The sequence below is a fragment of the Bufo gargarizans genome, chromosome 3 (assembly GCF_014858855.1).
Source record: "Bufo gargarizans isolate SCDJY-AF-19 chromosome 3, ASM1485885v1, whole genome shotgun sequence".
Lineage (NCBI taxonomy): Eukaryota > Metazoa > Chordata > Amphibia > Anura > Bufonidae > Bufo > Bufo gargarizans.
In genome coordinates this window covers 275,867,275-275,880,614 of record NC_058082.1, presented here as the reverse complement: position 1 = coordinate 275,880,614, position 13,340 = coordinate 275,867,275, and the positions used below count along the sequence as shown (strand labels likewise).

The 13,340-nt window shown below is 41.2% G+C and overlaps 1 protein-coding gene across 1 annotated transcript in view; it reads left to right on the top strand.

Annotated features, from left to right (window-relative positions):
• NXN (nucleoredoxin) overlaps nt 1-13,340 on the top strand; it is a 138,699-nt gene that overhangs the window by 102,507 nt on the left and 22,852 nt on the right. The window contains exons 5-6 of the mRNA XM_044284789.1: nt 3,387-3,493; nt 10,133-10,312. Of these exons, the coding sequence (XP_044140724.1) occupies nt 3,387-3,493; nt 10,133-10,312 (287 nt within the window). The remainder of the gene's footprint in view (nt 1-3,386; nt 3,494-10,132; nt 10,313-13,340) is intronic.

Genomic DNA, 13,340 nt, shown 5'->3' with positions numbered 1-13,340 from the left:
GCACCATCCCCTGCTCATTAATTTCTGCAAAATACCTGTGATGTTAAAATGCTCACTCCACCCCTTAAAGGGAACCTGTCACCTGGATTTGGGGTATAGAGCTGAGAACATGGGTTGCTAGATGGCCGTTAGCACGTCCGCTATACCCAGTCCCCATAGCTCTGTGTGCTTTTACTGTGTAAAAAAAAAACACGATTTGATACATATGCAAATTAACCTGAGAAGTGTCCTGTGCGTGAGATGAGTCAGGGAAAGGACTCCTCTCGGGTTAATTTGCATATGTATCAAATTGGTTTTTTTTTTTACACCATAAAAGCACACAGAGCTATGGGGACTGGGTATTGCGGATGTGCTAGCGGCCATCTAGCAACCCATGTCCTCAGCTCTATACACAAAATCCCGGTGACAGGTTCCCTTTAATACTTGGATGTCAGAAATTCCAAAATGTCCTCACTTTTCAGGTGTTCCATGTACTATTTCACCCAGCGTCTCTACAGTTATTAGCTGCTTAAATCGCTGTATTGGACCTCAAATGCACTTGATGTTCTTTTACTACTAAGCCCTGTTGTATGACCAGGAAAACGATTAGGGCCATATGTAGGATGTTTCTAAAACCAGTAAGCATGGCATAATAATAAGAAGTCTTACTTTTTACACTGACACAAGCTGAGAGCAACATATTGCAATATTCAAATTGCACCATCTGATGTGAATACATTTTTGCAAAACGCCTGTGGGGGCAAAATGCTCACTACACCCCTTGGTAAATTCTGTGACTGGTGGTGTTTGTAAAATGGGTTAACTTCTGAGTATCAGTTATGCACATGTGGCATCCGTTTGAGCCGTTTTAATCAGAGATCCATTATTTTAGATGGAAAAAATATGTCATGTGAACTCGCCCATAGTCTTACTAGAGAAAGATTATGTACCACAATTTGGGGTGCTTTTTTTCTTATTACCACTTGTGAAAATGAAAAACTTGGGGCTAAAACAATATTTTATTGGAAGAAATTACATGTTTAATTTTCATAGCTAAGTTTTTTTAACTTATATGAAATGCCTGTTGGGTCAAAACACTCACTACATCCCACGATAAATTCCTTGAGGGGTTTAGTGTCTAAAATGGAGTCACTTATTAGTGGTTTCCACTGGGTGGGTACCTCAGGGTCTCTTCAAATGCACTGTAGCACCTGAAAACCATTCCACCAAAATCTGCCCTCTAAAAACCATATAGAGCGCCTTCCAGGGATGCCAACCAGAATTTTTATTTTTGGACAACTTATCCCAAAATCACAGACAGCATTTTTTACGGACAAATTGAAAAACTATAATGAATGATAAAGACTATAAGTAATGCATGTCTATAGCTCAGTATACTGATAAGAGCTCATTACCAGCATTTACTGTGAGCTGTAAAATGATGATAATTACAACCAAAATGATAGTCAAGGACCAGCAGCCTCAAAAAAATTACAGACACTTCTATTTTTTTTTTTTGCGGACAAAAAAGTCTCCTATTTTTATGATCTGTCCAGAAATTTCAAAATGGTCGGTAACCCTGGCGCCTTCCCTTCTGAACCCTGCCATGTGCCCATTTAGCAATTAATAACCACATATGGGGTGTTTCTGTAAACTACAGAATTAGGGTAATCAATATTGCGGTTTCTTTTGCCATTAACCCTTGCTGTATTACCACTAAATTTACCACTAACATGAAAGAACAATGTGTCTCAAAAATAGACACCATGGTTCTGAAACCCCAGTGCAACTTTTTCAGGTACACATGAACATGATGGGAAGTAAGAGAGCTCTTTCACTGCCATTGGCTGCCAAGCGGAGCTGGGAGAGGGGGCTCTTGTTGACCATGTGATGTGAAAAACAAACCCATTGCTGTACATGGCAACTGACAGAGAGCTACTTTCTGTGAAATTTTTATTTTTGGCTAGAGGTATGCTACGACCCCCTGATTTTATTTTTTTATTGCCAGCATGAGGTGGGACCTGCTGTTGATTTAATATATAAGGCCTTGTTTACACAGTGCAGTTTTGCATGCACTTTTTATCCCAAATTGGATCAGAAAAAAGCACTATAAGTTTGTCTTTTATACTTTTGTTTAGGGTCCTCTCTTGGTTTTGGCACTGTGTGAGCAAGGCCTGTGGGGGGCTGGCAGATACCCTTGAAACATTGAATCTCAACAACAATTAATGGCAGGTTTGGTTTACTTTTATTTTTGTTATACTGTCCTGCAAGATCAGCAGCATTAGAGGTGCCTGGCGATTGCTTGCTAATTTTATCTCAGCTGTAAGAGGGATTCACATTCCTTAAAATGAAATTTGATGGCCTAACCTTAGGATAGCTCATTTGGGGACCGACTCAGCACACCTGCAGATCATCTGTTTGAAGGGGCCACAGGTCTGCAAGCACTGTGTCCTCCATATTGTTTGCAATACAGAAATGGTCTATGGGACCAACAATCCCTTTAGGGGTCCCTAACTGATATTTCAAATCTTATCTTTATTCAATTTGTTTATAGACATACACACATAAAGAAAACCCATTTAAAAATACCAGTGTTTAGTGAGGTATAGAGTAGCTATCTGTGTTATTACTGGTTGCTACCAGCAACCTACTATTTACTCCTTAATGCCTTTGGGGTGCATAGATTGGAGTGTGTTCCAATTGAAACTGTGGTGGTATGTGGTATAATTAATAACGTGGGGCCCCCTAGTTGGGTAATGTCGTCAACCTTTATTTATGGGGTTAATGGTTGTCACTTTATTTGCTATGTAGCTGACGGAGTCCCCTTGTTTGAGGCTCTACCACCTGTGTAACATTTGTGTCAATCTGACAGAGCAACTCCTATTTTGGTCCCTGTACAAAGGGTTACATTTGTAGCGACAGCTCTGTCTCTTCAAGTTGCTACTGGTTGCACCGCAACCGCAGGTCGACACTTAGCACAGGGGTGTGCGTCATTGTCCTACTATTGGCTATGATGGAGACCTCAATATTGCTTGATAGAGATCAGTATAGCAATACTCAGTAACTTTGTCCCTCACTGCGTACCACTGTAACTATCTATGCCGCTGGTGGCGTGCCCTAAACTCCTCACTGATCCTGCCTAAAATAACACTACACTAATACACCCCTCCCCTCTCCATATTGTTTACACCGCTGTGTTCTGCACAATGCTGTATTTTTATTAGTGGCTGTTGGTGGGGGGTGCTGATATTGATAACCCCTTTAACAATTTGCAAATTGTTCCTTTTGTCCCTGTCATACAAACCTCTATCTGCAGATTTGATAACTTTAAATACAGATTTTATTGTTGTAATTACAGAAAGGTTCTTTAGCATTAAAACTGTGTTGTTTTTTTTCTCTTTCCGCAGATCTGAAGAATCCTTTAAACAGTATTTCAGTGAAATGCCTTGGCTGGCTGTTCCATATAGTGATGAGGCAAGACGATCACGGCTGAACAGATTATATGGAATACAAGGTGAGAGAATTGTCTATTTTGTAGCCACAGGAATTTTTCAAGATGGAAATTTGACATTTATTGCTGTAGGGCTCTTTCACACCTGCGTTTTTGTCTTCCGCCATAGAGTTCCGTCGTCGGGGCTCTATGCCGGAAGAATCCTGATCAGGATTATCCTAATGCATTCTGAATGGAGTGAAATCCATTCAGGATGCATCAGGATGTCTTCAGTTCCGGAACGGAACGTTTTTTGGCCGGAGAAAATACCGCAGCATGCTGCGCTTTTTGCTCCGGCCAAAAATCCTGAAGACTTGCCGCAAGGCCGGATCCGGAATGAATCCCTATTGAAAGGCATTGATCCGGATCCGGCCTTAAGCTAAATGTCGTTTCGGCGCATTGCCGGATCCGACGTTTAGCTTTTTTAGAGTGGTTACCATGGCTGCCGGGACGCTAAAGTCCTGGCAGCCATGGTAAAGTGTAGTGGGGAGCGGGGGAGAAGTATACTTACCGTCCGTGCGGCTCCCGGGGTGCTCCAGAGTGCCATAGTAACACTGAAAGCATTTTGAAGACGGATCCGTCTTCAAATGCTTTCAGTACACTTGCGTTTTTCCGGATCTGGCGTGTAATTCCGGCAAGTGGAGTACACGCCGGATCCGGACAACGCAAGTGTGAAAGAGGCCTAATTTCAGTGTTTTTAAATGGAAATACCTTTACAGGGTAGGTGCTATCTAGGGCATATATAAACGTCAAGGCAGGAATTCTTCACACACAGCTTTTGGTGGCAGTGTTTGATGCAGTTTTTTAAGCCAAGATGTCCAGAGGCGGGTTGGTAGCAAATGAGAAATTTATAATGACTTAAGACATAAGAAGTTACTTATACTTCTGCTTCCTGCCGGATCCACTTCTAGCCTTGGCTCAAAAGACTGCACCAAAAACTGCCATGAAATGCTGAGTGTGACACCGCCCTAGAGTATTTATGTCGGTGTTGGGAATATAATTTAGCAACAAAGACTTAATAGAACTTAGAAGCCTAAACAGACTGGTCCAACTGAAAGAAGCATTTTTTTGGCCGACATTCATCTACTGTGCGCAGACATCTTAAAATCTGGTGCTTGGTTGACCATACATTGTAAGTTCTGGGCAGCCACCTCGCTGAAGGTTTATGCATCTGTTGCCCACCCTAGAGGGAGGTGTACACACAGAGTTGCCAACTGGAATTCTTCTTTTTTCTGAGCAACTTATCCAAAAATCAATTGTCTACAGGCAAACTGAAAAACCATTATAAAAGATTATGGGGGTCATTTATTAAGACCGGCGTTTTAGACGCCAGTCTTAATAAAGCCCTGCACTGGCGCATCATAATATATTTTAAAAGAACATAAAAAATAAGGGAAGCTTTGGTTGCTGGTTCTTCTTGAACAGCACATTTCACAAGTGCTCTCGGCAAGCTTTAGGATTGTGTTTGCTCTGTGGTTAAATACAATGTTTTATGTTTGTAAGGTTTGTTTTATGGGGATTAGAAACGGTTTCTAAAAGCAGAGATTAGATGTAGTAGCTTTACACGAAATCACACGCCACTATTAAAGAAGTCTCCAGGATCCTGCCTGACATGCTTGAGCACAGACAGTCTGCTCTGAATCCAGCCGGTGTTAACACATTTTCATTTGTATATGTGGGTTTACCATGTGTTTACATTCAGACCAAGCTTGTGTGGCATTCCTAAACACTATGTGAATCTTTCCTTCACATTCAGAGTTGTAACTAAACATTGCATCCAGATATTTTGTACATGCAGCTTATTTTCGTTTTATCAGATAATTTTTTATTGAAGTTTTACAGTAAAAACAACCAAAATCCTGCTCTCCAAAGTCCATTTTCATCCTTCATTTTTGCAGCAATGTCTGTATATGTAAGATAACTAAAAGTCTGCAGATAATTGCAAGACCCACAACCACAATACAGTACCTGTATGCTTTTGTTATACACGTTCCGCTACCATATCTATAGACAGTAAGAAACAAGAGAAGAAATCAGGATAAATTACTTACATTACTGAATACTGTTTGTAATACAGAAGGAGAACCACGGATCAGGGACCTAAAAATCTATTTCCTATAAACGTTAATGGCACTAGAGCCAGATTATCTAGCTTTCTTGACCATAAATATAGACATGTTTCTCAATCCTTGAGCACAGTGGTTAGCACTGGGGTTCTAGGCTCAAATCTGAACAAAGGCGACATCTGCACAGAGTTTTTTATGTTCTTTCCATTTTTGAGTGGGTTTTCTCCCACACTCCATTTAGAAATTAGATTATGTGCTCCACTCGAGACAGTTATTGACGATGTCTGTAAAGCTCTGCGGAATATGTCAGCCCTATATAAATAAGTAATAAAAAAATATTAAAGATCCTTAATATGAGGATTTTTTGCAACGTTAGTTGGATCAATTTGTAGTGATATGATATGAGTTTGCGGGCTTGGTATAATAAACGCAAGATGGCTCGCTAGTTCTCCATCACAAGGAGATCAGAAGTATACCCAAGCAGGCAGATAATGGGGTTGACTGGTTCACTCCAGTATTGTAGTTTAGGAGAGCTCCACAGGACACGAATCAGGTCTGTCTGATATTCTACACCTTGTACATTTTGGGGACGTCTCCCTGCACTGGAGTAAGATGCGCCTAATTTATTAAGTGGCACATGCCTCTTAATAAATTAGGGCTCATGCACACGGACATTTTAACTTCAGCTATAACTGTGGTGCATTTACACGACCGTATGTTCTTTGCGGTCCACAAAACGCAGATCAGCAAAAAATACGCATGACATCCATGAGTTTCATTTTTATTTTTTTGTGGACCCATTGTATCAGTGCCTATTCTTCTTTGCAGTAAGGACAAAAATAGGACATGATCTTTTTTGCGGGACTGCGGATGTGGCTAACAATTTTTTCAGCCCCATTAAAATGAATGGGTCCGCATCCAATCCGCTAAAAATGAAGATCAGATGCAGACCAAAAATATGGTCATGTGAATGGGGCCAAATTCGTTGGGCCTTGTGAAACCCAGCCACTCTCCCAAATTATGCCGCAAATATGGCATGTGATATAATTTGCGACTTTGTTACACTGATTTTGTGGGGTAAAGGCATTGATAAATACCCCTATTAGTCGGATTTATAGCCCAGTGTGTAGATTAAGTGGGTTTTTTAAGTATTAAGTAAAGTTGTGAAAGCCTGTGTGCTTCACTTAGGCCTCATTCACATTTCCGTTTTTCACTATGTCCTCATTTTCTGCACACGCACCCATTGATTTAAATGTGTCTGTTCACATTTCAGTATTTTTTATTTTTTTTACTGACCCTAGGTCAGTAAAAAAACATCACGGGGACATGCATTACTTTGATCCGTGATGTGGACCAAGCACGTCCTTTGAAGTCTATGGGCTCGTGAAAATCACTGACATACATCTGTGTTGCGTCAGTTTTTTTACTGATGACTAATAGAAGATTCTTCGGAAATTATGGGTGGAACACGGATGGTAAAAATGGACACACAGACCAACCACTGATCTTTCACGGATGAAACACGTATGCTTTTTTTCACTGACACGGAAATCTGAACGAGGCCTTAGGGTGGATTCAAACACATTTTATTAATTTTTTCCTCATTTTGGAAAAAGTCACTGCAGTTTTCATGCAGTTTTTTGAGCCAGAGCCAAAGCCACAAGTGGATCCAGCAGGAAGGAAAAGTAAAAAACTATTGTCTGTATTTCCCACTTCTTGCTTTGGCTTAAAGTACTTCATGGAAAACCGCAAAAAAAAAGACGCTAGGCTAGGGCAGATTTACTAATCCTACAGATGGTGTAAACTTAAAACAAGTGCAACAGATTTATAACGGTGGCTCAGGCTTGAAGATAACTGTGGTGCAGGGCTTATATACACTATTGATTTGGCTTATTCTGAGACAGAATTATAGACCACAATTATGGCGCAAAATGTCACATTTTAGTCCATTCTCCTTTCCTGTGAAGCCAGACCCTTGACTGCTAAGCCACATCCCTTTCCAAGAGAATAGGGAAGAATTGGGGAAGGCCTAGTTGCGCCAATTTGCACAACTATTTAAACAGATTCTAGGCACAGACATACAAAGTAAATCTGGCCCTGTGTGTGAAACCATCTTAAAGGGGTTGGCCACTTTCTGGCTACTTGTGGCTAAAATGCATGTACGATACCGCACTGACTAATATAGCCTTTGTTGATATTCTGTGCCATTTGCTATATTTCTTAAGCTATGTCCCCTTGTTAGGCAAATCTTTTGTCTGGCAATAAGATGGCTGCTGATGGAGAGTTATGTGACCAGACTCCATTCTAAGGGCTCATTCAGACGGACAAGGATAGACATTTCTATTATAGGGCTAGCAGTACCGTTCCACAAAATGTGGGACGCACAAGTCCAGTATCCGTATATTGCGGACCTCAAAAACAGATACGGTTTTCTGAATGAGCCCTAACGCTGCAACTGCTCTAAACTTCCAACTGTGAAGTACAGATGGTAGGTGCAGGTGCAGTGTATGTGAATGAAGGAGACATCACATGGAGGTGATTTGTCTGGTCACATAACCCTCCATCAGCAGCCATTTTATGGAATGGACAGGACCTCTGTACGGACAGCACAAAATAATTGGGAGAATAACTTGAAAATATGGAAAAAGGTGCTGAATGTCAACAAAGACTATATTAGTAAGTGTCATCTTAAAAACACATTAATCTACAGTAACCAGAAAGTGTCTAACCCCTTTAAGGTAACTTTTATGGCTTGCTTTCCTGTTCACCCTCATTTCCTTCCGATTTGTCTTTCAAGCTGCGGCACACTGTTTAGAGACACTTATAGTGCAGTGATATTATACCCCTTGCATGACAGATTCTAGCTTTTTTTCTGCCTGAGGAGAAAATTTTAACTGCCAGAATTGCCAAATTGTCAGTCCAAATCCTCCCCTCCCCCAGCACTACTGCTAAAGACACATTCTAATCGACATTATGGAGGTTACATAAAGCGCTTTAAAACATATAGGAGAATGGAAATCCAGTGATATCTTCTCTAATGTTGACATTCTCTTTCTTCATCCTTAGCATTCAGACCAGACTTCCACGAGAAATAATTTCAGCCACGTCTCGTTTCTGCAGAGTTTACCACAAAGACATCTTAGGGTACTTTCACACTAGCGGCAGGACGGATCTGACAGGCTGTTCACCCTGTCTGATCTGCTGGACTTCTGCTCCGTCCCCATTGACTATAATGGGGACGGGGGCAGTGTGCGGTGAGAGGCCGCCGGACTAAAAAGTCGGACATGCAGTACTTTTAGTCCGGCGGCCTCTCGCCGTGCTGCGCCGGAGCTCCGCTCCCTGTCCTCATTATAGTCAATGGGGACGGAGTGGCGGCACGGCGAAATAGCGGCAGTACGGATCCGACAGGGTGAACAGCCTGTCAGATCCGTCCTGCCGCTAGTGTGAAAGTAGCTTTAGGTTCCTCACTTCTCATTCTTCATCGTCTTTCTGGTACCCCAACAGTGTTATCCTGCTGCTAATCCCAATACTTGCTGTGCTCCCCATTTCCTCCAAACACTACACTGTACTGTAGAAATAATAATGCCATATAGTGCCATGCTCCCCAAAATTCCACCAGTAGTAAAAATCCTCTCCCAGAGTTCCTCCATTAGCAATAGTTCCCCTTACAGTACCCCCAATAGTGATAATACTCACCAGGAGTACTCCATTAGTAGCAGTACCCTCCATATTGTGTCCAATAATAATGCCCTAGTAGTTATAATGCCCTCTATAATGTCCCCAATAGTTATAATGCCCTGTATAGTGCCCCCAATATTTATAATGCTCTTTTTAGTGCTCCTAGTAGTCAGAATGCTCCCCTTACGTGCCCCTAGTCTTTATAATGCCCTCTGTAGTGCTTCCAGTAGCTACTGTATAATGCCCCCACAGTATATATAAAGCTCCCTCCAATGCCTTATGTATAATGGCCCCCTCTGCAATGCCCTAAGTATGTATAATGGCAGTGGTCCCCCTCTGTATTGCCGAAAGTAGTGCAGGAAAGGGGAAAAAACTGCAAAATCCTCACCTGCTCCATGCCGCTGTCTGCAATGCCAGCCACTGGCCTGTTCCAGGGTCTTAGACAGTGTGATGCACAGACCCAGTGCAGGCGTTTGTGAAGATGTCATCTTAACTGCTTGTACCATTATATTGACTTATAGGATTCAGGCCCATGACAAAGAATAGCAGGGATGGGAGTCCTACCCGACCATTAACTGCCGTTCCCGCAGACGCTGCCTGAGGCAAAATGCAGCTCTGACCCTTTGTATTACCCATGAGAACTATAAATTCTATAAAAGAGGCCTGATGGTATCATAAATCTAGATTTCTGCTTCTGAGAAAGCGATATGTTTGCAGTATTCCATCTTCATTACATGTGTTCATGTAAGAGAAAAGAGGAAGGGTCCACTTTGTATTGTAATGTTAATCAGTTCTACACTTGCTGGCAGTATACTAGCAAGTACTGTATGTGTGATGCTTGATTTTTTTTTTTTTTTTTTTACATAATTCTCCATTTTGGTGGAATATTATTCAACATAATATGTGGTTATTTTTGCAGGCATTCCAAATCTCATTATATTGGATCCAAAAGGAGAGGTCATTACACGACAAGGGAGAGTGGAAGTTCTTCATGACATTGACTGTAAAGAGTTCCCATGGTACCCTAAACCTGTTGTGGAACTGACAGAGTTAAATGCCGTTCAGCTGAATGAGGGTCCCTGCCTTGTCCTTTTTGTAGGTATGAAAATCAAATGGTGGTCAATTCACTAAAAGTTAGCGTTATGGTGGGATTCCATTAGAGATGAGTGGATTTAATGAGTTTTGTGTCCTATTCCCCAATTTAAAAAAAAATATTTGATTCACTTCTGAATTGATCCTACCAGAATCAAATATGCTCCAATTGCCCTGAAAATTGGTATAAAACACTGTAAGGTGACCTAGGCAAATTATCATATCTTCTGCTGGCATCAGGGAAGCTGTTTTCTTTTCTTTTTGGAAGAAAAGCTAATTTTAATACCTTTCCCAGAAAATCAAAGGTATGCAAACTAGCTTTCCTTGCTAAAAGAAATGAACGCTAAGGCCCCTTTCACACGAGCGAGTTTTTCCGTACAGGTGCAATGCGTGACGCATAGAACCCGCACTGAATCCTGACCCATTCATTTCAATGGGTCTGTGTACGTGAGCGTTTCTTTTCACGCATCAGTTCTGCATTGCATGAAATACGCAGCATGTTCTATATTCTTATAGCATCCACAAGCATGTCCTGATGCAGTGCGTTTTTCACTGATGGTTGCTAAGAGATGTTGCTTGTAACCCTTCAGTTTTTTGCACCCACGTGGAAAAACAACTAAACACAATCACAGACAAAACTGACTGAACTTGCTTGCAAAATGGTGCGAGTTTCACTGAACACATCCGGACCTAATCCATGACACTCGTGTGAAAGAGGCCTAAGTCTCTCTGATGCAGGCAGACATCAATTAAGTTGCGTATATCCTAGAAAAGCAGAAGACTCCACATGCATAATAGTTGGTCTCTATAATAATAGAGAGCACCATGAAGACCCTGAGAAAGGCCACTCGGCTAACCAGGGTAATTCGCTCTTGAGACACTAAGACGCTTTTCTTTTGGAAGGAGAATTGACTTGCATGTCTCATTCATAGAAGTATAATGTGGGGGCACTCGATATTCTCTTCCTTTTGGAAGGAGAACTGACTTGCACGTCTATTTTCCAGTGGAGTATTACACGTGGGTCTCTTTCTTTCTTTCTTTTTTTTTTTTTTTTTTACTTTCTAGCTCTCTCTCTGTTTTGCCCAAAATACATCATAAGAAGTTTGGGTTTGTTTAAATCGATTCACTCTCTAGATTCCACAGAGTCATACAAAGTAATGTCTGATTCAAGGGCAAATGTATTTAATTGTGTGAAAGCAATGGCAAGTGATTTACAAATAGTCATTATGCCTCACTTAAAGGGTTTGTTATGCCTCGCCTAAAGGGTGCTATTTTAATATTATTCAGCATAAAAAAATGAGTTACTTTTGTATTTTTCTAATTTATTTCATTATAATGGCGCCCCCTTGACTCTTTATAGTTATGAGCACGTCCATCTGCTGACATGGTGGCACATTCTCTGTTCCATCCTTTAACAGCCACCAACTATGTCTACCATTAGTAGATGTGACATACAGTGAGAGAGCTGCAGCAGAAAGAACACACTCTCTGAGCTGCCAGCCTGAAGAAAGTATAGCATAGCAATTAATGGGGACATCTCTGGATCCATGTGAGGTACAGGGCTGGTTCTAGCTTTGTTAGAAAGAGGGTTTCATGTACTATATAATGTCTGATTTTCATTTTTTACATGAATCGTGGCATAATCCCTTTAATGGGTGTCCCCTGTTTTGAAATGAGATCTACAAGACATACAAATCTATTTACAGTAGTAAATCTGCCATTTATGTGATCATAGGAGCTCAGTATTGCAGCTCAGTCCCAATTATTCAGACACACCTCATTGACTGGTGTGGCACTGGTTTTGTAAGAAAGAAGCCATCTTTATCTAATACTGTGCAAGTCCTTTAACCTTAAATTGTTTAGCTACTGCTGGCATATCCTCCTGAGCAATGTTGATCTTCTCAGATATCCCGCTGTGCCTTTTTACTTTCCAGTCACTGTGTGAGCTTCTTAGTTCGCAGCACCTTATGACACTAAAATTTGGTAGTTGTAAAGAGAGCTTACTGTGAATAGAAAAATCTAAGTAGACAGTGGTTTTGAAGACTTACATGGCGTGCCGCAGGGCGAGCATGAGCATCAACAGCTATAACAGTTATCGAAAATGGGAGGTACATTCTGTAGTAAGTGAACCAGTGAGCGGATTTCTTATTTGAGGACAATATTTGCCCCATTAAAGGGGTTCTTTGTCCATTTTACCTAATCTACAGGTGTTACTAACCTGTGGAAGAAAGATCTTGTAGCCAGTACTTACCCATCCCCGGCTACTCTGATGCTGTTGTCTGCAGTGCACTTGCACACGCTGTGGGTTCTTCTGCCTGGATATGGCAACTTGTTTTCCTGTTCAGCTGCATTAGAGTAAATGCAGCTGAACAGGAAAAGAACCGGCCACCTTCAGTCATTTAACCCCTCAGATGCTGTGATCAATAGTGATCACGGCATCTGTGGCGTTAGGCTCCCTCTGCCTTACGATCGGCACCGATTGATTGCTATGACAGTCTGGGGAATTGGGAAAGCTTCCAGGCCTGCCATTACTAACTGTCTAAAAAGCATCAGAATCTCATAGGCTGTAGTAGTATTTGATTGAAGCCTATGGGACAAGCGATCAGTAGATCACATGTTCAAGTCCCCTAGGGGGACTTAAAATTACAGTGATAAATGAAAATACCAAAGTTAAAATATATATATATAAAAAAAAAAAAAAAAAAAATAGTAAAAATTTAAATCACCTCCTTTTCCTGTAGTAAAATAAACTGTACCATTAAAAAATACAACTTGTCCCACAAAAATGTCCACATAAGTCCTTATGCAGCTATGTGAACAGAAAACAACTAAAATTATGGCACGGTTGCTAACAGAATTATAAAAAAAAAAAGTTATACTTATCTTCCAGAATTCCCTCCCTTCCAGTGTTGTCTGCTCTGCCAGGCTTTTTTATCCTGACTTCAGCAATGACATGCCGTATAACCCCACATGACAGCTGCAGCCAATAATTGACCTCGGCAGAGTCATGCAGAGGCCAGTGATTGTAATGACAT